General features: G+C 45.3%; 1 protein-coding gene across 2 annotated transcripts in view; it reads right to left on the reverse strand.

The window, feature by feature from the left end:
- The window catches only part of MFHAS1 (multifunctional ROCO family signaling regulator 1), a 76,047-nt gene extending 50,398 nt beyond the window's left edge, over positions 1-25,649 (reverse strand). For both annotated transcript variants that reach the window (XM_090036896.1, XM_090036895.1), the window contains exon 1: positions 22,409-25,649. In XM_090036896.1, the coding sequence (XP_089893022.1) occupies positions 22,409-25,586 (3,178 nt within the window). In that variant the 5' untranslated portion in view covers positions 25,587-25,649. The remainder of the gene's footprint in view (positions 1-22,408) is intronic.
- Between the last annotated feature and the right edge of the window lie 422 nt (positions 25,650-26,071).

Genomic DNA, 26,071 nt, shown 5'->3' on the forward strand with positions numbered 1-26,071 from the left:
GAAAAATATGCTCTTTTCTTCCCCCAGAGCCTGAAGATTGTATCAACGAACTTGAGCTAGCCAGTGCGCCAGAATACTGGTAATATATTACAGAACCACATCTGCTTTTTAATAGCTTAGGTGAGGACAGTTAGCTGTCTCAGCAGTTTTCCACAAAATGAAACCCATAACTGATGCATGCACAGTCAGGAAGGTGCTGAGGTTCAGCAGGTCAAGATATTCATTTGCACTCTCCACAGCAAAGTGAGCTGTTTGTATGTTCATATGTAGAGGGCCTAACATGGGGGCCTAATCCCAGCAGAGGCCATTCAAGTTCAGCCAACAGTTAGTGGGTCAGTGTTGAATCAAAGGATGGGATTCCCAGGGCTGGGGATACACAGGAGGTCAGACCAGATGGTCACTGGCACACTCTTTGCTTTAGACTATACATGTGACATAGGGCTGGGAGGGGGATTTCTCCTCTTGTCTGTGGACAGAGGCCTAACATTTCCCTCTTACCAGCCTGACATCTCCCTGTTACCAGCACCACATTATTTCAAAAATAAATATGAATGCATTAAAGTGAGACAAGCTGCAACACGTGACAGACCCAACTTAAATTTTACCAATGTAAGCTCCTAGAAGCCAATGCTCCAGCCTTCAAAATCCTAAACAGTGATATACTGACCACCTGAGTTATGTTAAAACAAAAAAAATATGTTTTGTTCCTAAGCTGATTTATTCTGTTAAAAGAACTGGTGGATGACATTAAACCAAGGATCCCAGGACCACAGAAAGCAGCAAAGGTCTGATCATACCAATGACTGTTTATTCAGCTCTACTTTAGCTTAAAGAACGTCATCACGGGTCTATTTGAATTTCTAATGCTCATATGATCTTGCCCTGTCTGGCAAAACAGTGTGTGCATGTTGGACGCACACACAGAGTGTCTGCAGAGAAACTAAACAGAATACAACAGACTCCCCAAAAGGCAGTCTTTTGCTGCAGGAGAAACCAGTAGTTTATTTTACAAAAGCCAAGGGAAAGTTGAGAACAAGCATCTTCAGAAGAAAAGCCTCTTTGTAGGTTTCCCCATGGGGAAAAAAAAATAGATTTTATATTTTTTCTAACCCCATAGACCTCCACATTTCTAATGTGTCAAAAAGTCTATACTGTTTTAATTTAATATTTTATGTTGTTTTCAAAACGCTATAAAAACTTTAACTTATCTACAGCTAAATTCTTCAATTCTTGTACAGGCATTCTGCCCTTTCAAGTCATTAAGCCAGAGGCAATGGGCCACGTTCTGCAAGAGAATTTTGCCTACATAAGGAAAAAAATCCTGCAACAATTTGGAAAGAGAACAAGCACTAGTAGACATGAGCGCCACAAAACAACAGTTTTTAAAAGGCTATTTCAGACATTGGTCTGAAATTTATTCCAGAAATAGATTTGGACTTTAATGGTAACAGCTTGTATTTATTTCTGTTTCACCTTGACATGATTATCTGGGGAAAAACTAAACAGTACCTAAAATTCAAGCAGCCTAAAAGAGCACAGACACTTAATTAGCAACCATGTTTCTACATTTGTCTTTATGTTGTCTATATAACCAAGTGTCATTTTCTCATTCTGGAATTTCCTCCCTCTCTCTCATTTTTCCCCTCTCCCCCTCCCCCCCCTCAAAAGACTGCTTAGCCTCACAGCAACTGCTGAGCAATACAAGACAGGCAAATGCGCTCATCATAAATCTCTCTCTTCTGACATAATAAAGCTGAAAAACTCCTCCCAGTGATACCTTCACTGATTTTGATAGTCTTAACAATAAGAAGCATTCAGTTCTTAATAGAATATTTTAAGTCTTAAAATGCTGAAACCCTGGAGCCATTGAAACTAGTTTTCAAAGTCCTGACCTATGACTTGAGTGAACCTCCCTGACCAGAGTCTAAACAGCATTACATACAAACACAGGGACCCTGCATATAGATCCTATCCATGAGGCTTTAGTAGGAATGAACTACCTTTGCCGTGAAAATGCAATGCTGTACAATTGGCAGACAAGGTTCTTTGGGTAAATCCAGTATCTTTTATTAGACCAACTCAAATAGTTGGAAACATTTCTCTTAGCAAGATTTCAGGTTTGGAAGCATCTCCAGTTGGTGTGTGCTCTTCATGGATGGAATGAATAGTAAGAAGCCAGAGGCTGGTATACAATGTAGGCAAGAAAGCCAGTCAGTGAAAATGGAAATTGAGCCAGTGGGTGAGAGACAGGCTGGGAGGCAAGGGGGGATGAATGTAGTAGGTAAATCATGGAAAGGTACCTGGGGAGTCAGATGTCAGGCAGGTTATAATGCGTCATAAAGCCAATATCTAAATTTAGTCCATGATTTTTTGTATCCAGGATGTTGATGAAGGGAAGTTCATAGGCTCATCAGTGAAGTGTTTTGTAACTTCCCTTTGAAGATTAGAACTGATAGATTGGAGAGAGTGGTTTTTTTGTGAGAAATGTGCCCCCAGCAGTAATTGGGTATTTTTGTCTTTAACAGATTTCTGGTGTGCATTCATTCTGGTGTGCAGTTGTTGTTTGGTCTCTCCTACATATTTTCCATCGGGGCATTTGGTGCACTGGATGAGAGATGTAACATTTCCAGAGGTGCAGCTATAAGATCCAGGGATGCTTATGGTTCTCTTGTGGGATGTAGTAATTGGGGCAGGGGGGAGGAGATGTGTTGGCAGGTTTTGCACATCTTGTCATGGCATGGTCTGGATCCATTCAGTGCATTTTGGGCCACAGGTAGTTTGCTTCTGGTGATGAGGTTAGTGAGGTTTGGTGCTTCTTTGAATGCTAGGATGAGTAGTTCTGGGAAGATCTCTTTAAGAATTGGGTCTCCTTCTAGTATAGACTACAATTGTTTGAGGATTTTCCGTACAGGTTCAAGGGAGGAAAGATATGTCATAACCAGTGATTTGCAATTTATGGGGGTCTTCTCTCTGTACTGCAGCAACTCTTCACATGGTATCCAGGTGGCTCTTTAAAAATGAAATTGTTGTGTCTGAGGATGAAGTGTATAAAGTCAGTAATATCTTTGGGTCTGCACTCTGAGTTGTCATCTTGCTCGCCATCCTGGTGTTGGATGTTGGTATATAAACTGGTCACATCCATGGTGGCTAAGAGGGTGTTGCTGGAAACGTGGTCTATGTTTTTAAGTTTTCGTAAAAAGTCTGTAGCGTCTTGGACAAAACTTGTTCTTTGGGTGACAAGTAGTTTTTAGGATTGATTCAACAAAACCAGATATATCCTCAGTTAGGGTTCCACGGTTGGATATGATAGGTCTGCCAGGGTTCCCTTGTTTGTGGATTTTAGGGAGCATGTAGAAAAATCCCTGGGTTAGGTAGCGGGGGGGATCAACGTCTGTAGTTTTTCTAGTAGTTCTGATGGAAATGATTTGATGGTATTTTTGAGTTTCAAGGTGAAAAGGGGAGTAGGATCCTCCTGTAGTCCTTTGTAGTAAGTGGTGTGAAAGAATGCTATACAATTAGAAGTCGAACAAAAACCTTATATAAAAACTAAGCAGCTAAAAATCCCCAAATGATTACAACTTGGTGCTCAGCATATTTAAGAACTACAAATCAAGCTTAATCTGGACTGGACTTTTAATATGTTTCTCAGTCCTAACTATTTCTGCGTAGTGCTCTAAGGTTGCATTGTGAAGGTAAAACTATCAGCCTGAAAGTGGGTGAACTTTGCACCCAAGATCAGAACTCTTAGTTAATGACCCTTGTGTGGCATAAGCCACACAAGAAGTTTTGTGGGTTTGAGGGATGTGCATGTGTGTGTACTTACAAGTAGGGAAACATGGACTAAAGCTAATGAATAGGCCAGAAATAGGAATTTCGGCTGGCTTCACTGAAAACCCTCAAAAATAGCCATGATCTCCTTCTCCACACATTCACCTCATAGTTCATTTCCTCCAAACCGGGCTTGTACTCCAGATTCTGCTCAGAGGAGCCTCCAAAGCCATCTGGAGGCTGTGGGCCAGGAGATATCATACTGAACTATTCCAATTCCTGCTCCCACCTACCTTTAACTCACTGGCTTTCCCTTTCTTTGTCTAACTCCCTCACTCTTCTCAAGTCCTTTGCCTGCTCCTCCCAATCGAGAGAAGTCCAGGAATGTAGTGAAGGACCCACCTGGACCCAAAGAGCTCCTCCAAGTTCCCACACCCCTATAGCACCACACACAGACCCAATACAGACACTCCAAGCATTTTATCCATTTTCATTGGCACCAGGATTTGCCTAAGCCAAAGAATGTGATCAGCACCCAAAACAAGTTCTTCAGAAACAGATATAGAATGGGTCACTAGAGAAACCCCAATACAATGAACCTGAGTATAGCTCTAAGCCTGAAGTTTCCAGAAGACTGTTTTAATCAAACACCAAGAGTCCAGATCTGCTCCCAGAGGAACAGCGTGTCTAAGTACAGTTATTCCCCAGTTTGGACAGTCTGGACCCAGCCTACCCTGCACATCAATATAATTCTGATTGTACCTCAGTGCTATAAAAGAAATGAACTGTGGATTAACCAGAGCCTTGACTGCCTCCTGGGGGCATTCCTATCACACAAAGGCAAAACTACTGGACTGTACGCAGCACTTTATCAGCCCAACATCTCTCCCCTACAGTACTAATTGGGAGTATGATTCTGGCAGTGAGAGATTACGTGAACGCAAATGCAGTAGAGCAGGATCCCTCATTATGCAGGAGCTTTTCAATAGCTTCATTCGTGAGAACCTGAGGCACTAAAAGATGAAGTGTTGGCAGAAGCATGAGCTTGTTCCTACGCTCTAGAAAAATGTACTCCTGTGGTGGAGACAGGGTAAGCTCTGATTGAAGGGTACCACTCTTAGAAATAGTTTCATAGCTGGTAGGGTCAGAAGGGACCTGAGCAGATCATGAAGTCCGACCCCTTGCCATGGCAGGAAAGAGTACTGGGGTCAAATGACCCCGGCATGGTGATTATCTAGCCTCCTTTTGAAGACCCCCAGGGCAAGAGCAAGCACCACTTCCTTTGGTGTACAGCAGAGCTAAAGCACAACTCAGCACCACCACAACGTGAGGGCTGGTATAAGCAGAAACCCTTATATTTCCACAAGCCACACACACGTGGCATTTTGTAGAAATTAATTACTGCTTCCTAGTAAAGGCTGGAACCATCTTTTAGCATTTGCTGAAACAGGTTAAAGTTGCCAAGTGTAAAAATATATAGCTATATACATGATCTCAGAGTACAGGAAGCAGAAATACAGTGTGGTTCTGCTTAGATAGTTTTCCTAATTTAGCCACTGGCATCCAAATGGCTAGGGTTTATCTGAGTTTTTTTTTTTATGTCCAATACGCATACCATTCATGAAATGAGCATCTTAACTATTCAATGAGACAAATAAATAGTTTGTCCAAAAGGAAGGAGGCAGAACTGTACAGAAGAAACATTAAAATGATCCACTTATGTAACATATTAGTTAATTAGTCCTGGAGCTTTTCGTGGCCCATCTTGTTTGGAGTTTTGCCGAGAATGCTTTGCTTCAGTAACTTTGACTACAATTACAGCTTTACTTAAAACAAATAATTCACCACTAAATTGGGGAAAACAGCAACGTGGCTTATGAGAGGCAGTTCAAAGAGAACATTCCCTTCTTCTGCTTCCTGCTAACACACAATCTTCTATCAGGATGCACTTATTTCACCTAAAAAGCCAGTTCACAGGCAGCCCTTGGACAAGTTTTCTTTACCATTCCCTATTAGAAGTTCTTGGAACAAAATTGTTAACACTGGATGCATCTACATGTGCAATTAATTTGAAGCAATAAACTCTGGAGCTGTTTGAGCCAGAGTAAACTACTCCTGGGAGCAGCATCTACACATGCACCTGGGGCCACAACAATTTGAGCCACAGCGGAGCAGTTTATGCCAGGGCTGCTTCTGCCCTGTTTGGTCTTGGCTGGCAGGGGCACAAGGAGTCAGCCCCAGGTGGCGGCATCAAACAGTGGATGAGCCAGCTGGGGCATAAAAGTATTAAGAGAGCAGAGCTGCATGGCTAGGCAACAGGCAGGAGTCTGACCCCCTGCTGCCTGGGCGCAATTTACACCTGCGGTCACCATCCCTATGTGCATGTAATCACAGTTAATTACCGAACCATAAGACAATGCTGTCCCACACAGTATTATCTTACAGCAGCGTTAATTAATTTACTGCAGCCTAATACCGCCACATATATAGACAGTGACGCTTTACTCCACAGTGAATTAGTCTAGTCCACAGTTAAGCACATGTGTAGATGTAGCCCCTGAAGCAAGATAAAATTCACCAGGTCACACAAGTAAAATTATCACTAATGACAAATATCCCTGAAATGTCCCTATAAAAAGTGAAGTTGCTTAGACTTATTTTTTACAATACCAGTCACCCAAGACCTACAATTAACTAATCACTTGATACATGAGTAACCAATAGAGGGATGACAGTAGGACCATTCTCAAGAGACAAATGGCATACAATGGGAACAGAGGATGAGAATATATTTAACCAGATTTACAATCTTATACCAGTCAACTTCCATGTTGCTCCAACATGGAGCAATGAGGAAGATCTCCTATTTATTGTCTGTATTACTGTTGCATTCATGCTCTGCACTCATGGCACATGCCCTCATTGCAGCAGACACTGTACAAACAAACAAGAAAAAAGACAATTCCTGCCATGAAAACACATAACCCAAGACAATTCATTAGGCACAGACAAGAAGATACACAAGGTAACTGCTGGCTACTAATGAAGTCATTCCAAATCCCCTTCACTCCTCATGGATTCCAAGCAATTTAGGCCTTCGTTTAAGAAGACCATATTACTCAAGTGCTCTAAAATGTTTCCCATGATACACTGTGATAAAACCCACTTAGCCTACAACATAACCACTATGTACACTATGTACATTCATCAAGAGTGAATGCTAGCAATTCAGTGACAATTCAGCATTTCTGCTTTGCAACTATTTTGCACCATTTTTTTTCCTCTAGATGCTGTGGAGGGGATGGGGCCAGGCAGGGAAGGGACTGGGGGTGGGGCTGGAGGGTAGGCTGGAGGTAGGGTAGGGATTGGGGGGGGAGGGGGCTGGGGAGTGGGTGTGGCCAGCGGGGGTCGCCCCATGGTCCCCTCCTCCAGCTCCCCCACAAACCCCTACTTACCTGCAGTGGAGCCCGGGTTCAGGCAGTGTGCTTCAGCACCAAGGTGAGGGCTAACCACAGAGACGCTCTGGCAGCCAGAGCGTCTCTATGGAGGACCTAGCCTCTGGTTGGATGCTGCCCTGCTTTTTTTCTGTGTGGGTTTTTTTGGTCCCTAAATATCCAGGGGTCTAATTTTGCCCCTGTGCAGGCAACATTTTCTCATTCCTGCACGTGCCTCTTGCAGCGACTCAAAGAGGCTTGAGACACTGCAAGACACATGTGCAGACTTATCTGGACGCGCCCCCTCAAGTGCCATTCTGTTCCCCTACCCAATCTGTTGCTCACAGCCTGATTTGTTGCTCCACTTTCTGCTCCCTGCCCAATTTGACACGTCATGCACAGAGACTCCCATGCTACTTGTGGCAAATGCGCCACAAGTTGACCACCCCTGGCCTACCTGGTTCACAACACCATACCTCACCTCCTCCCTCTCAAGCTACTCCCAGAACATAGTATCAACACATTACCCTGGCTTGGTGCTCACAGCAGAGCCACAGCCAAACTCCTCACTAGAAGCTTGCTGCACCATAATTTATATAGACTTAGACCACAAGGCATTTCTGGGCTCTTAGGAGAGTGACCTTAGACAAAGTACGTCTCTGCGTTGTTCTCAGTGGAGGCCAAACTTTTTGGCAGGTGTACCACAAATTAAGCCCCACAGCCTCTTAGAGTATCACTCCAATCCCCTTCCCCTACCCAATCTGCTGCCTGTAACTCAGTGTTCCCTGAACACAGTGCCAAATTCATTTAATTGCCGTTGGCTCTCTGCAAAGTCCACGTCGGAGAAAGGCTACAGATCTGGGCCCATCTCACTTTACTCTTGTTTTTTTTACATTTCTGGTCTGCAGCCCTTATGGAGGTATTTTGAACTTTTGGTATGCAAAAACTTCCAGTAATCCAGGCTTGGTGAAACTGTCACCCACACCAGTGCTTCCTCAGCATGACCCCTCACTCCCAACCCACAGTCCCCACCCCTGTGATCCCAATCACTGATGTTGCAACCCCATTTGGGGTCGTGATCCACAGTCTGGGAACTGCTGACCTACCTCACGGCCACATACAGGGTTTAAAAAAGGAATGGTTTCCTCTCCTGCCATTAGCCAGAAAAATGTTGTCTGCAAGCACTCTTAACAAGCCTCCTTTTCCCACTAGGGAAGGTTTTGTTAAGTGTCCTGATTTCTGGTAGTTCTTCTCTGTTCCCATCCTTCATTTTTTTCTCTTACTTGTCACCTCCCATGAAAAACAAATAGCTCCCATCTCCTGTACAGGATACCGTATGGTATATTAATAGCAAGAACATTGTGTGCTTACTCTGCAGGAGTAAGATGAATGCACAAAACTAGGTTATGTTTCAAATTTGCACACATCTTTCCAAGTCCACTAAGCACAACAACCTGTTTGTTCTTGCTAAAGCCAGACAATTATTTGACTACATGTACATTTCCTTACAGGCAAAGGAGAAAAAAAGCTGCCCCCTTTCCCAGATTTTATTCAGAATAATGGGTTCTAGAGTCTTGAAAGGACCAAGGAATAAGACAGTGCTCCGAAAAGAAACTGGATGACTGTCCAAAATGGAAAGTGATATAGGGTGTTTTTTAACAGAATTTCTGAAGTTCAGTGAGCCAACGCTCCCTCTTCACTTCCACACTTTTTCCTGATATCTTTTATCTGTGTATTGTCATGTTGGGGGAGGAGGGAGAGCAACAAAATGATTATGCAAGTGAGGACACTTTCCCATTCATAGCTAGTTCTCAAGCTAGATACTGTTGTAGAAACCAGAACTTGTACATTTTTAATGAAGTATATTAACATCAAGAGAGTCCTGTCAGCAGCATGATTCATGATTTATCTCAGTCTAATGCTCACTAAGTAGTATTAGGAACACCAGCACATTTTTCACTCCAAGATATCAAGAGCCAAATCCAGACACTGTAGAGACAGTAATGGAAGAATCTGCCTTAGTATTAACTCAAATGCTCGCTGAAAAGTTACATGAAAGTATTAGACACATTATATAATACAGGTAGTCCTCAACTTACAACATTTCGAGTTACAACATTTATAAAATTGACACGACTTCAAGTTTCTGACTTCAGTTTCAACTTTACAACGCTGGATCTGATGCCACACCACACCAGCGAACAAGTTTGCTGTGTTGCCCATCTCCCTGGAGAATATCTGTCCAAACTTCCTTGGACACTTTCTTTAAGAAAGCAGACAAGACTATAGAAAAACCTGCAGCCAAGACTCCTAAGAAGACTAACCAAGAACCCTTCAAAAAGTCCAGCAAAGTCACCTCAAAGAAGTCCTTCCAAATCAATGACTGCTATTTACAATATAAATACATTAATGTAGCTATATTTCTCATCTATAATTGGTTGAGTACAAAATTCTGGGTTATTTTTGGGCCTTGGTTCAGAAACCAATCCTTCATTTATAACATTGTTTCTTATAAGAAAATCGGTTCCAAGTTACATTTCAACTTAAGATGCAGTTTTCAGGAACCAATTGTGTCATAAGTCCAAGGACTACCTGTAATGTCCCGGTTCTATTAGTTACAGTGGCTTTTTGAATGAATTTTATAATTGCAAAGCAAACTAGATCCTCAATGAATTTCTTCTCCACTCTTTCCCACCACTTTGGTCCTTGGTTATTTCCTTCCTACTGCACTATTTAAACAACCAGCAGGAATGCAAAAAATACTGGTAAGATAATGACTTAAATACTCAGCCAGGAGAGTCCTGGGTTTGTTTGTTTTTTAATCAACAGTGCAAACTAGTTTCATAGTTATACATTTCCAAGTTGCTATCCAGCATTGTCTTGTGAATGGCAGCCAAAAACTTGCATGAAAAGAAACAGAAGTGCACAGAGGTGTACTGAGTTAATAGCAAAACCACATTGAAGAAAGCTGTAGCAAAAGCACTGACTGCCCAATAACAACAGTGCAAACTAAATCAATATGACCAAACGGTTCTCTGAATTGAGCCAAGTTGCGAGGCGAACACTGCAGTCATCCGGATGCAAGCTAGACCAATTTCAACTAAAATTAAAGCACGACTTTGTTGTAGCTCCAAATGTAATTAACTGTTCAACCAAGAGAACTGGTGGATTCTTCAGCACTTCAGACACCTAAAATCAAGGCTGAGCTCCTATCTTTGTAAGATGACCTCCAGCTCATCTAGAACCCATTGGCCTTGATGCAGAAATCACCCAGTCTTCAATTACATAGCCTGCTGTGCAAGTGGCAAGCCCAACTGTTACAAGAATGAGAAGACAAGCCCAAAGAATGAATGATGTTTACATACTACTGTACTTCATGTAATTTAAAAAAATAAATTCCAAAGAAGCTTCGTCTGATTATAGTTGCAAAGCTGGTTTGATTCCTGATCACCCCCATGCCCTCCAACTTTGGCTTAACTTCTACTTAATGCACTTAATAAAAAAAATCCTCATAAAGTTTGGAGCTCTCAAAAGATGAAATTAGAAATCTGAAAGTCCAAAGTTAAATTACATTTTAAATAACTTCCTTGCATTTAACCAAGAAAGTCTCTCTCATTAATCAATCAGAGTTATTTTTTGTGTATTCAAAGCAACAACTGACACTCTTATTCACACAGAAAAAAAAATCACTAATATTTAAGGTTCAGAACGAGATTGTTAAATATTCCATATTTTTACTTTCTCCCAACTCATTTTCGGAAAGAACGAAGTGACCAGTTGGTCTATGCTATAACTAACTACATCCTCTGACCAGAAAATAAGTGAAGCCATTGCAAATGGTTACCTACGCAATACTGTAAAAGAAACAAGTCTGCAAAGCATACGGTCCTACAAGAAGGACCTTGAATACCCCTAACTTGCTTTAAGAAGGTATTGCTTTATTCAAACCCCAGTGCAAACATGCTCTTATTTTCAGCTCCCCCATCAGGCAATTAAGAATTATTATGCCCATGTTGCAGATGGTAAGAACTGTGATTCTCAACAAAGGTGCCACAGAACCCTGGCATTCTGCCAGATCCGCTGAAAGGTACCAAGAGTTGCGAGGGGATAAGCAGATAAGTGCAGGATCAGGCATGTCCCAGGCTGGCCAATCCACCACCCCCAGCCTCTCTTCAAGGAAGTAGGCACCATAATATAGGCATTTGTTTTTGACACTGGGTGCCACTCAATTAACAAAAGTTATAGAGGGGTGCCTTGGGGCCACTGACATTGAGACCCAGTGGGTAATTCAGGGATGAACAAAGGTCAGACCCACCTATGGCCAAACACCTATGAGAATCTCAAGCTCCTGGCTCCCAACCTGGTTCTCAGACAACGCTTCTGAAGAGGCACTGTCAGCATCCTGAAGAGACTTGAGACATGGCACAGGAAGACAGCACCAATGTCTGTGATGCTCCCATTCAATTTAGTTTGGTGAAGGCAGCAAACGGAAGTTTAATTAAGCAGCAAGAAGAGAATTTCCAATGGAAAAAGATCACAGCCTTATTAGACTACTCTCCAATTGTTCATTCTTCACAATTTCATTTCAACTGCTTCTCTTCTCTTGTAGCCCAACAGCTTCGCTTCCCTTATTCTTTCGTTACGATCTCTGCTCCCTGACCACATTCCTAATAATAAGCTTGCATTGCACCAGTACTCTCCTTGAAAAAGACACACAAACTACACCTTCTTTGACACTTTCTCTCTTTAGGGACTTCTGTTTCTCTCTAGATTACTTTACAGGTTGATCTGATTCTGCATAAGCACATTACAGCAAACTCAGGCTAATTTGCCGCTTCAAGGAGAATGCAAATAATGACAAATTATCCAGTAACGAGGGTGGCCTGCAGGCTGGGAACTGAAACAATGGCAAATTAAAATCACAGTGGCAAATTATCCCATGGACAAATTCATCTGAGTGTACTGTATTTTATGCATGTCAGAAAGAGTTGCAACCATATGGATGAAATAAATTGCTGGTCTCATTATCATGATGCAGGGTAGCTCACATTTCTAGTGAAAACTAGGCAAAACTGAAAAGTGTAAAATGCCGTGTAAGACTTGGTACTTAGTCACTTAGATCAGAGCATCCAGCCAGTTTAAGACTTCTGCCTTAACAGCAGTGACAAAACAAGAGTAGAAATCTGTTTCAGAACACGTACATTTGATTTCATCCATAACGGGAAAAATCCACAACAATTTTCCGTAAGCAAAGCACGTGCACGTAAAAAGGTGGCTGCTAATTTGTTTTCTGTTACACAAAAACTAAGAGCCAAATAATTCTTTTATAGGTCATTCCTGTGTAAACACATTTCAGCCACTCAAATATGTAATACAAATGAAGGCACCAAATTCTGTTTTGCTTCATTAGCCAAACTAAAGGCTCCATTCAACTGAACCGAATGTTACACTATCAACACTGAAGTAGGGAAACATCATGAGGGTCTAAAGCAAAAAACATGACTGTCTATAAGGAATGCTGGCATGACAAGACATGTTGTAAAGAAACAGGCACTTCTCTGATAAGGGAAATTTTGCTAATGTAAGAAGCTCTTTTTCAACTGCCTACCCAGAATCTCTTAAAAAAAAAACAAAAAAACAAGAGAGTTTCCATAAACACACATTTTATAGATAAAAGCACTATTTTACTTAATGTAAAAATATCACATTTGCTTCCTTAGCATGTTGGTTTCATGACTGCTCCAGAGTTTAGGGCTGCCAAAGATTTTTAAGAAAAAGCGGGGCAGGGTAGGTAATAAAAGTTTTATGGCATTTACTTATAAAGCAAGATCAAAAGTTAGTTGTAATAAAAAGGCACAAACTTAACAACGATTAAAAAAGAAGGGATGCCGTTGTCCCAGCCTACTATGCTTGTTTCCTTCAAAATACAGAAAATATTTTTTCTAGTAATTGCCTTTCTGCATAGTCAAAAAAGAAAAGGAAAAAAAAAACCCAATCAAAAGATTTGTTTCTACCAGCATGTGCAAGAAGTGTACATCTCTCCCATCTCCTGAAGGAGCAGTTGGAAGTAGTTCTGTGCAAAAGGAGGGATGGCTGCAGATAGTACTCAGGGCAGCAAGGAAACCACACTTTGAAACTGAAGCTGCAGTCCTTACCCAGAGAAAGCCCACACTGACAGGAGTTCCTCCTGCCTACAGGCTTCAAGGTACACCAAGAGCAAAAATAATGGAGAGAGATTTTTCAAACACATGCAGACAACAGAGTGTATTCACCGTCGCCTGTGTAGGTTGTAGCTGGGTGGGACTAAGGACATAGGCAGACAAGGTTCTTTGGATAAATCCGATATCTTTTATTAGACCAACTCAAATAGTTGGAAAAATTCTTCTTAGCATGCTTTTGGGCACAAACACCCTTCGTCAGGCTGAGGACACTTCCTCTAAGTTGGTCTAACAAAAGATAATCAAATTCACCCGAAGAACAGTGTCTGTTCATCTTTGAGTGGCTTTCATGGGCACATCCCTTTTCTCTGCATGTCTGAGAACCTCCTCCATAAGTGAGGTAGGCTTCCTTGGCTTTCTCTTTAAATTTATAAGGCCCCCAACCACCAAAAATGTACCAGCCATTGCAGACGACTTGTATTCCTGGAAAAAACCCTACAAATTCACAGAGTACTTCAGGCCTTTTTCAGTAAATCTGATTGAAATACAGCAAAAGCAGCCCATAGGGAAAACAGTGTAATTTGTACACCATTATTTACAGCATGCCACATTATTCAACCCCAACACTTCAACAAGAAGGGAAAAATTGGGTCACATTTAACAATCAAAACAAACAGCACTGGAGCTTCAGAATCACACTGGACAGTTTATTTGAGTTTACAGCTACTTTTATCCTCTTATCCCAACTCAACAGAACTGAGTCAGCTTTATCTAGGACCTTCTACTGCACCAAGCCACAACATTTGGTGGCTCTATTAAACATAAACCATGACCCAATGAGTTAGATTACACTGACCTCTTGCTCCACTAAGACAATAACAGCCAATAAAAAAGCAAGTACAGAATACAGCAGCTACAGCACCTCTATTTAAAATAATGGAAGAAAAAAAAGGAGATCCAAAGGCAGGCTGTGTAAATGTTGGCAATCTCTATTACAAGCAGGTGTTGCTGAACAGTAGCTGTATCCATGACAAACAGCAGTCTGTGAGTTAATTACAAGCCAAGGAAAGCAATTAGACACCAGACATTGGCAGTCTATGCAGAGTCAGCTTGAAATTCTGAAGCAAGCTTAAACCTTTGTCACCTGGGACCAACTTTTCAGGAAGCACACAGCAGCTCCTATTCAGAAGTTTCTCTCACTTTCTTACTTGGGAGCAGTGGGCCCTGTGGTCAGCTGAGCACTTTAGGAAAAACAAGAGTTGGCAGATTGGATCAGACCACAGGTCACTCTAATCCAACACTCTGCTTGTGAGAGGCTCCTGCACGGAGCCCCCAGCACAGGGATGTATGTACCTGGCATACTTTACAGACTCCCATGACACCTGCCCCTTCTGCAGCCAGACAGAAACCCTGGTGCACATCTACCTTAAGTGCACCAAGCTGCAGTCCCTCTTCTGTCTCCTGAGGAACCTCCTACTGAGGTTCTGACTGCACTTCTCACACCTTACATTTCATTCACTCTGCACCAAGTCCCAGGACCTCCTGGTTAACCTCCTCCTGGATCTTGGTCTGCAAAAAGTACTGCATCCAACTCTGGGCTCCACGCTTTATAAAGGACATGGAGAAGCTCAAGAGACTCCAAGAGGAGAGCCACATGCATGATCAGAGGTCAAGAGAGCAGGCCACATGAGGAGAGGCTGAGAGGCATGGGACTCTTCAGCCTGGCTAAGCGTAGGCTCAGGGGGGACTTGGTGGTAGCCTATAAGTATGTCAGGATCTGGAAAAATATCTGTTCACCAGGGCTCCCCTAGGGAAAACAGGGTCCAAAGGTCACAAACTGCTGGAAGACCATTTTAGATTGGACATAAGGAAGAACGTCTTTACCATCCAAGTCTCCAGAGTCTGGAATAGACTCCCCCCGTAAGTGGTGCAAGCACCTACTCTGGACACATTCAAGATGCACTTGGAAAATTATCTTGCTGGGGTCCTGTGACCCCAGCTGACTTCCAAGGTACCTTCCAGCTCTAGTGTCTATTAAATGTATGAAAGTAGCCTCCTTCCATCCATCAAGGGGACCTTGTAGTTTCTGGTGGACCTATGCCCACAGTCCATGGAAACACAGTGTTTCTTAACCTGGGAGCCATGAGACACTTTCAGGGATGCTACTGTGCAGATGTAACAGCCACCACCATGCACCACATCGTACAGCGAGCGCGGGAAGGGCTGCAGCATAAGCTTGCACTCCAGCCTGCATGAGGGTTATCTGACAAACCTAAAGCAGGCAGGAGTGCCCACTCTTGCTGCAGGACTTCCCAGTCCAATTACACATGGCATTTCCCAATAACAAAGGCACATGGGGCAGGTGCAATTATCCTGCACACCACTGTTTCTGGGAGGAACATGGGCACCAGACCAGGCAGGACTGTAACAAGAACAGGCACTTCTCCCTGCTTTAGGCTTATTTCTAATGCAGGAGGAGCATGCACCTGTGCTGCAGCTCTTCCCAGTCTGGTTATACAAGAGATATGTGGGATACTTTTTACCTGGCAGTGGCAGCAGTGACAGCACCATTGCTGGGAACCACTGAGGTAACCTGAGGCAGCACAATTATGGTTATAAACCAGGGTGCCACCAAATTCAGAGTTACGGAGGCGTGACCCAAGCCAAAAAAGGTTGAGAACCACGCATATAACTAGCCTATCTGAAGTGAAAACCAAACTCTCACAAAAAAGTTTTCCAAGCCCTTGGTGATTTGTGTTGCTGTTAGAGGTGCACTGATAGAGATGTTCTGGGCTGATACTAACGCCCGATTTTTAACAAGCTATAATCGGCCGATACTGATCCGATTCCAATCCGCAGCTGGACAGCTTGGAGAGCAGCATCTGGCTGATAAGTCTGTTATGGGGGGAAGGTGGGGAGAGCCAGATCGAGGCCCCTGCAGTGGGAGAGGGAGTGGGGCTGGGGCAGGCGCTGCACAGCTGGGGCAGCGTGGGATGGATCCAGGGAACATGGGTGGGGGGGAAGCTCCTGCTACTGCACACTCCCCAGGAAGGCGTGGGGTGCGTGTGCTCCCAGGTATGCACAGAGTGAGGGCAGGCTGCTGCTGCAGGCTGGGGCCAGGGCAGGCTGCTACTGCAGGCTGGGGCGGTGCCAGACTCTAACCAGCAAGGGGGCTGGGCCAAGGCTGCACTTGGGGTGGGCAGCAGCAGTGCTGGGAAGGTGGTTACAAGGGCAGGGGGGAGGAGGCTGCAGCCACCCCAAAATTCACTGTAACCCCCTTCCCAGAGCTGGCACTGCCCACCCAGAATACAGCCTGACCCTGCATCCCCACCAGGAAGAGCCCAGCACCACCCCAGCCCCAACCTGCAGTGACAGCTGCCCTTGTCCCATGTGCAGATCTGGGGGCACATGCCCCTCATGCCCTCCCAAGGGTGCTTGCAGCAGCAGGAGCCACCCCCTCCCCCAGATGAGCCACTTATGGCTCTGTCCCCTGCTCTGCTCTGGCTGCGCAGCACCTACCCCTGCCCCAGCCCCACTCCCTCCCTCACTGCTGGGGTCTCAATCTGCCCCCACCCCCATGCCCCTTCCCCCACAACAGACTTACTAGCTGAACCCAGCTGCTTTCCATGCTGCCGGGCTGCGCTCCCAGTCACCTGCGTGCTGCACTTCGGTTGCATGCATGCACAAGGCATTTATCGGTGGCATTACTGGCCACATCAGTCCAAAAAAGCCAGTTGCCAATACAGTCATTTTTCCTTATATCAGTGTCAATCCCATATGGGACCGATGCATCGGTGCACCTCTAGTTGCTGTTCTCTGAACCTGTGCTAGTTCTGCAACATCTCTCTGAAGAAGAGACAACCAGAACTGCAGTGTGTCCAGAAGACACTGCTGTTTACACATAGCCACAAAGAAGCTTGACCCTGCGATCCCATTCTACATGCCAGTTAAATTGCTCATTAACTCTAGCCAGTTTTTGACTCAGAAAGACTTGACACACTCCTGCCACAACATGACAGCACTTCACCATCTCTCTGCAGCTGATATAATTGTCATTTTGAAACTATCTTGAGTTGTATTCGTGCAAACTTCACTGCAAACTTGAGTAATTCATTTTAACATCCGTACACTGTTTTCCAGTAGTAAAACTAAGAAATCTCACACAGGTCCCCCCATAACATTCAAACCCATATTAAGAGTTAGGAATCTCATCCCAAAACACCAAGAGGGTAATATAAGAGTATCTTGCACAGACTGCTGCTTGAGTGAGTGCTGGCTGGCAGAGATTCAATCCAGACCAATATCCAGCTTCCCCAGTTTGACCTAATGTCTCACTTTTGATTTAGTTTTGTACCATTGTTCCCCTGACATTCTGGGAAGAACAATCCAAAACACAAAGAGGACACTGGCATTCTCTGAGGTCTCACAGAGAGGAACTGAAGTACTCCCAAAGATGAACTAACACACAAGAACTGGTTACTACATTTTTTCTCAAGTCTATTTCCACTCTGATGAATGAAGCTTTAAAAAAACAGTACATGTATGCTGCATTCTGTCATGTCTTTACAGTCAGCATGAAACAACCCCTAATGTATTAACATCACTGTTTAAAAACAAACAAACAACTCCCCCCCCCCCAACCAAGATTTTCAAAAAAGGCAGAAGTCTTTAGTCAACAGGGTATGCTCCTTTCTCCAAACCTTAATTTTAAGCTATAAGATGCATAAAACTTTTGGCTTGTCCAAATATGAGTTTTACATTATAGCAGTTTGCCATATCTTACAGTCACTCAAGCTAATGTGATACAAAGTAAAAATATATGAACCCAAAAACAATTTCATTAATAAAGTTTCCAGTAATGTCTAAAACACTACAATCTCATCATGTTGGTGTTGCAACCAATTCTCTAAACAGACACTCCAAGCAGAGATTTGTCTTTCTTAACCTGATAAACTTTCTTTCACTTAGTTGTAGCACTAATGCACCGCGCATACAATATATTCTGTAAGACTGATGATTGTAGTGTCCCATATGATTACAGTGCTCTGTGCACAGCTTCCAACTGAGATTCCAATTCAGTTACTGTTTCACCTAGCTACACAACTGAGTTTAAAACATGAAAACTTCCTTAAAAGGTTGTTGCTGAGGCATTTTAAAACCACGCATTCTTTCTTTGTAACAAGCACTCAAGAGACTGAAACAGGAACCAAATTCCTTATCAACCATTTCAAGGCACACTGACTTGTTCAGGGGGAAAAATGAGTTGTCCAGAAACAAGTGACATTTTAGTGAGACTTTTCCCTTAAAATGGCACAGGATTATCTGTGACCCAATTCTACAGTTCATAAGCAACCAATATGGTCTTGGAAGGGAATTCCAGAGGAAGTTTTGGATATGCAAAACTGAAAGATTAGGCCCTTGGTTTCAGAAATAATGACACAGATTGAAAAAGTGGTCACAAAACCAAGCTGTACTTCCATTTCTGAGCACTAATTGTGCAACATCACTATGGAAAGTATTTAGCTTAAGGGCAGAAGGCTGCGAGCAACTGCTTGATTCAGTCCTAAAACATAATTAGGTTTTGAGAAATGGCAATCTTGTAAACACCTAGAATTGTAGTAGCCCTGAACACTGTTCACTTGGAATGAAGCTATTCAGAAAATACAACTTACAATGCCTATTTTCTTAATCCATAAAATGAGAAGTGAAGTTTACAAGAAAAATTAATAGGTAATTAATAATTCCAATGTATAGCTATAAAATTATGTTGTTACTGTCCCACAAGATAAAGACCAAGAAGGGGATTTGGGTTTGTTTTTTTTAATTAATACCTCTCCCTTCAACTCTTATTTTGTAGGAAGGAAGGAAGGAAGGAATGCAGGCAGGCAGTAGGTAGGCAGAAAGGCAGGTAGGTAACTGGACAGATATCCCACCAAGCCTGCGCAGCTCATTAACTGCACCCACTGCTCACAATCCAGATATTAGATCATTCTGCCTGTACAAGCCTATTTAGAGATGCAAACACTGCATTTAAATAATCAATCTCTGAAAGCTAACATGGATTCTGAATCTGTTTTCTATCTCTTAACTGTTCTTCAATCATTAAATAGCATTAGTCCTGAAGTTGGCTTACAAAAGTGTTAGGAAAACTAACAGTGTGCTTCAGGCTAAAATTATTATTAGCTATCTACATCTTACAGTTGTGCATTGTTTCCAATCAGGGACTAGGATGTCAGTATGCTAGGGACTATATCAGCTCACAGCAAACAGTGGCTTCCAGTTCCAGTTGAACAAGCAAAAAGTGTTAAACGCTTTCAAGTATGCTTTCCTTTATGAATGGACTAGTTACTAAAGACAAGTGACACAGCCCCATATGCACGAAGTTTGGCTTACAGTAAATCTTTGCAGGACTGGGGCTGAAGTGTATAGTGCAGGAATTAAACCTTGATAAGACATTTCCTGCAAGCAACCCAAGAAAAATGAACAAGTTACACAACCACCAGAGAATCCTTTATTTTGGAAGGGCAGCCCAGGATCCTGAACTTCCTTAATCCTTAGCTATATACATATGCACTAGAATTTCAGGGTTTTCCCCTGGTTATGTTTATATCAAGAACCCCTACTACATAGATTCCTATTACACAGATTCCATAGGTGTATGCTTTTTCAATGCTTCATATTAACATTTATTTTCAAGAGTTAACTTCTTCAAAATGAGTACCCAAAGGAGGGATCAGAACCATCTTCACCACACTTCAACAGGGTAGCATCATTCACATGCATGTCATGAAGCATGGCAGAGCCGCATGCCAGTCTGGCATCTATTTTCAGCAGTCATCCCTGAACTAACTGTGCCTAAAGCTGCAGTCCTTGGCAACCAACTCCACCCTAATCACTGACCACAATTCCAATCCTTGAGTAAAAATTAATGAATTTCCTCCACTGGGGACTCTTAGAATAAAATGATGTAGTCAGGAGATCCAGGGGTAAACATCCTTCAAATGCAATTTCAGGAGATCAACTGCAAAAGGTTTGCCATTAGAAAGGGAGGCATGACAGAGGGGATTGTTATGCCTTTTTCAGCTCTCCAGCTCCTAGCAGTATTCACTTGAGTTTTTGTTTCTCCACCTTTTGAATGCATTTAAATTCACCTGAAGTAAAAAACACTATAAATCTGGTTCTCGTTTATCCATACCACAGTTACAGCACAGACCTCAGCACTGCATATCCCGTATATCCAAAACAGGCAAATGTGATATAGCTGACCTTTGGACTTCCTACTCATTTTCTTTCCCCTTATTTTGTGTTTGTTTGGTTTGGTTTTTAATTGATTCCATTCAGCGTGAACACAAAATAAGTACAGGCATACCTCAGAGATATTGCGGGTTCGGGTCCAGACCACCGCAATAAAGCGAATATCGCAATAAAGCGAGTCACACGAATGTTTTGGTTTCCCAGTGCATATAAAAGTTATGTTTACACTATACTGTAGTCTATTAAGTGTGCAATAGCATTATGTCTAAAAAAACAATGTACATACCTTAATTAAAAAATACTTTATTGCTAAAAAATGCAAAGTGAGCAAATGCTGTTGGAAAAATGGCGCCGATAGACTTGCTAGATGCAGGGTTGCCACAAACCTTCAATTTGTAAAAAACGCAATATCTGGAAAGCGCAATAAAGCGAAGCGCAATAAAATGAGGTATGCCTGTATTATCCATCAGGAAAAGTTCACTGTGTATTAACAAAAGAAACAGCTACATCTGTAATATCTCACTAGCTGCTACTATACACAAGTACTGACTCACACCCCCCTTCTATCTGGCAAAGCACTTAGTACACCTAGAGGGAAATATAATCAATTGAGATAGAACACAGATTAGGAAGCAGAAGGACAGGTCTCTCTTTAAAAGAGACACATTATATGTATGAGCTGGAGCAGTAGCTGTCCTATGTTCAATTTAAGTACTATTCCAAATCCTTTCTAATTAAATACCCTCTATACACTGAAATCTCTCCCAAGTACTTTCATTAATGACAAAGAAAACACCCCATAAACTCAAAAGTGCACCACTGAAAGTTTCTGTTGACTTTATGCCAACACATGCACTGATAAACTAAAACTTCCTTTTCTGGTGGTCTTTGAGACTATGAAACATGCAACAAGAATGGTGGTAATAGCTTTATAAAGAAAGGAACCAGCACTCACGTACGTACAAAATAGAATCCAGAATTCCAAACTAACATCATTTGAAAATGTCTGTGATATATAATAATCACATTGATGCATTTTTCAAACACTGATTTTACATACACTTAAAATCTTCTTAGGATTTGAATGTTCTGAGTTTTCCACCCCATAATATTTTTTTTTAAATGGCTCTTAAAAGTTGCAGCCCAAGAATTTTTAGGTGAACTGCAGAGCTGCTTCAAACAGAAACAGCATCTTTCAGTCTTCAAAAGGGCTTCCTGCTAGATGTAAACAGGCATCTTGAGCTTTCTGAAAGATTTTTCTCCTTAAATTCATTAAATAAAAAAACCCATAATCATGCTTTTATCTACATTCAGAGTAGCTGCTTTAAGCTTTCCCTTTGTGGTGGTTCTTTTGGACACACAGATTCACATTTGTAAATAGCCCCCAAAGTGGAGGGGCAGCGTCAGGATCAAAAATAAGAACTGCAGAGTGGCCTTGGAAAAATCAGAAAAGCGCAAACCGGTGGACTCACAATAAACACGAACAGCAGACAGGAAGACCTATTCTCAGGGATAAAACACAAAGAGCGTAGCTGAGAGGGCCAGACAAAGGCCGACCTAAACAAATAATCTGAGGTGGGTGGGTACTGCTTGGCTTACTTTAACCTAGTCTCCTTCAAGCCATTGTCACATCACCACATGTGACCCACTACTGTAGATGCAGGAAAGAGAGTTGCAGGGGCGGGGAAACTGCAGACAAAAAAATTATTCTGAGAATCACTGATCTGGAAAAAAGGAATGTGATACAGAGTTCTGCCAAACCTACCAATTAAAACAAGCTAATTTACACCTTACCTGGAAAAGTGTGTGGGTTGGGTGACCCTCTCTTAAGGCACTTAGAACAGAGGACGTGCACAGTATAGTACAGACCTGGCCATTCTTGAAGTAGTACATTCAGTTCTTCCACTAAGGGGGTTATGGCTTGCCAGGCCGTCCATATATTTGGTAGTGATGCGTGACTAGCAATAGACAGAGTATCTGGTTGCAGCGTGCCCCTGCCAGGCCTATAACTCACCACCACAGGCACCTTCCCCCGGTAGGCATAAATCTGGTATTTGCCATCCGACCTCTGAACCACATGATTGTTAATTTGGACACTGTAGCGTGCAAATAAACCAGGTGGGAAGATGAATGGGAAACTGTATTCAATTTGCAACTGTTCAGCTACAAAAGACTGTCCGCTCAGGTTGGTACCATTGATCCACGCCTCTGCGTGGGGCACCTCATTCTTCACATAGCAGGGAAACTTGTACCAGGCAGTAGCCCCATTCAGGGGTTTGCACTTAGGTTTATTGACACAGTAGCAGAGCCCCATCTTCTCCAGCAGCTCTAAGATGAGTCGCAAGTCCTCTTGGCTCTGGATATGGGGCTTGAGAAGCAAGCGAATAATGTGGGCAGGAAGGAGGCCATGCAGCAGGAACCCTTCCACGTAGTGGTGGAGCTGAGCAGCTCTCAGTTCATCAATGTGAGTATCACTGAGCAGTTTCTGGAGCAGTACCGTGGCATCCCGTTGGCAGAAGACATTGAGGATGTCAATGAGTCTTGGCAGGTTGTGGAACACATACTCGCGCAGGGTCAGGTGCTCCTCAAAGTACAGCAGCTTGCCGCTTTCGTGCAGATAGGACAGGGCACTCTGCAGACGGTCCTCCGTTAGTCCAGCTTGCAAGCCTAGCCGGGCTGAGTCCCACCAGCTAAGCCACAGCTGCTGAGCCTGTGGCTGGAAATGCAGCTCCTCCAGTACCTCCCAGGACTTTGGCAGTACCCGGTGGAGGTTCGGGAAGATGTCCCGGTGCTCAGCCACGGAGAGGAGCTTGTCCCGCAGGCGCTGCACCTGGCAACGGTCTTGGCAGCTAAAGGGCAGCACCGGGGAGAGGATCTGTGGCCGGTGGTTGAGTAGATACTGGAACTGGGCTTTCTTGCGCCGCAGGTTCTTGTCCGACACCCCATAGAAGGCTGCGTGAGGGCTGGAGCAGCGGAGGTCGAAGTCCTGCCCCAGGGCCTCATCCACCTGGTGGGCTAAGCTCTGGAGGTCCTGAGCATCCCTCTTCTCCTGCAGGGCAATTTGATGGTGAATGTCCAGGCACTTCTCCTCCAGCTCCCGCTCAGCACAGAGGTCAGCATGGGTGCCCACCATGCACACCACTGCATGGGGCACCTTGGCACCTAACCAGTGCAGGAAGTACCCCACTGAGGGGTAGAAGCGCTGTGGGGCATAGGCACTCAAATTCACTGCCAGTACGTAGAGGGCTCCAGGAGAGAGGAAGAAAGACTGGATGACATCGTAGGTGGGGTCACCTGCCAGCTCATACACGATGAAGGTCAGGCCTCTCTCCGCATCTGCTGTCCAGTCAGTCACCTCAATGCCTTTGCTGCTGCCTGGCAGGCTTGCCACTACTGGAGCCAGGAGCATGTCTGGCTGCAGCAGCATGGGACAAGGGTCTACCTGGGCTTCCCCATTAACTTTGGGGGTTGGAGCCAGGGGAACATCCTGCTGCTTGGCCTGCCTGAGCAGGGAGACTCTGGGGGACAGCCCATCTTGCTGTCTGGTGATGGGGCAATGGTCTAGCTGTGCTTTCCCAGCAGTTTTAGAAGCCAGGGCCAAGGGGGTGTTATTTTGCTGCTGCTGCTGCTCCTGCTGCATGGAACATTCTCTGGGCTGGGATCTCCCAGCATCTGGGGATCTCAGGGAGGCTTCTTTCTGTCTCTCTTCCTCCATCAGGCATCTCCTCAGCAGGGTTTTGCCAGCATCTTTGAGGCCCATAAGGACCAACTTGAGCCGGGGCTTGAGAGCAGGCTGGGAGTGTGCCAATTCCTGCTGGTAGGCCGCAATGTAGGGGATGCCCTTCATGCAGACTTCATAGGGAGGCTGGATGAGGGGGTTGTCCTTGATCTTCCAGAGGGTGACCCGGGAAAGCTGCCCAAAGCCCTCAGGCAGAATAGCGATCTGGTTGCCCTGCAGCACCAGCTCCTCCAGGTTGTGCAGCTGCACAATGGAGTCGGGCAGGTAGCGGAGACAGTTGTTGTCCAGCCAGAGGGTGCGGAGCTGCCGCAGCTGGCAAAGGGAGCCAGGAAGCAGGGCCAGCTGATTGCGGCTCAGGTAGAGCTCCTCCAGACCAGGCAGGGCCAGCACAGCTGCCGGGAACTCCCCTAGCACATTGGAGGACAGGTTGAGCATCTTGAGCCGCTGCAGGCTGCCAAAGCCAGCAGGCAGGGCACGCAGCTGGTTCCCGTCCAGCATGAGGCTCTCAAGGGTGCCCAGCTGGCACAGCCCCTCAGGCAGAGCCGTCAGCCCGGTGCCGCTCAGCCACAGGATCTTGAGGCGGCGCAGGGCCGCAATGCCCTCAGGCAGGCACCTCAGCTGCCGGTTGCCAGAGCAGTCCAGCTCCTCCAGCGCAGCCAGCTCCAGCAGCGACGGCGGGAAGCCAGGCAGCTGATTATGGTCCACATCCAAGGCGCGCAGCTGGCGCAGGTGGCCCAGCCCCTCCGGCAGGCGCCGCAGGTGGTTGAAGCTGAGGTCCAGCTCCTCCAGCTGGTGCAGCTCACCCAGGCGCCCCGGCCCATCCGCGCCCAGCTGGTTGTGGCTCAGGCCCAGCTTGCGCAGCTCCCGCAGGGGCGCTAGGGCCTGGCCGTCACCCAGCCCGCGCAGCCGGTTATGGCTCAGGTCCAGCTCAGCCAGGCGGCCCAGGTGGCTCAGGGCGGCAGCGGGCAGGCGTGCCAGGCGGTTGCGCCGCAGGCTCAGCACCCGCAGGTGCCCCAGGGCGGCGCCCAGCGCCTCGGGCAGCTCCTCCAGCCCCCGCCCGCCCAGGTTCAGCGCCTCCAGCTCCTCCAGCGGCGGCTCCTCCGGCTCCTCGGGCGCGGGCGGCGGGGCCGGGCCGGCCAGGCTGAGCTGCAGCAGGCTGCTCCGCAGCTTCCTGGCGCGTAGGGCGGCGTCTCGCCACAGCCGCGCCGCCTTCAGGGGCTCCGTCTCGGCCATGGCCCAGGGGGAGGGGGAGGGGGAGGGGGCGGCGGGCCCGGCCCTGCCCTGCCCTGCCCTGCCCTGCCCTACCTGCCGGGCAGGGGCCGAGGCCGGGGCGCGGCGCCCGGCACCCAGCTGCGCCGGATCCAGCTGCGGCTCCGCTGCATCCCGGCGGCTCCGGGCTCTGAGCGCGGCGCCGCCCCTCGCACGCAGCCGCCGCCGCCGCCGCACCGCCCTGCCGTGGGCCGGACGCGCCCGCCGCCGCTGCCGCCTCTTCCTCCTCCTTCTCCCCCCCCCCGCTCCCCTGGGCTCTGCCGCCTCGGGAGATGCCCCGCCGGCGTGGCCTGCTCCTGACACCGCTCCTTATCCCCCCTGGCCCACGCTCCTGTTCCCGTTCTGGTTTTTAACCAGTTAAAATCACAGCAGGGGACTGCCTGCGCTCCCCATGTGCTTCAGAAAAGCCTGCCCCTGCCCAGCTTGGGGTGCCAACCCTCCAGGATTGC

The sequence above is a fragment of the Crocodylus siamensis genome, chromosome 2, assembly GCF_052110815.1.
Source record: "Crocodylus siamensis isolate JL-2025a chromosome 2, ASM5211081v1, whole genome shotgun sequence".
In the NCBI taxonomy this organism is placed as follows: Eukaryota; Metazoa; Chordata; order Crocodylia; family Crocodylidae; genus Crocodylus; species Crocodylus siamensis.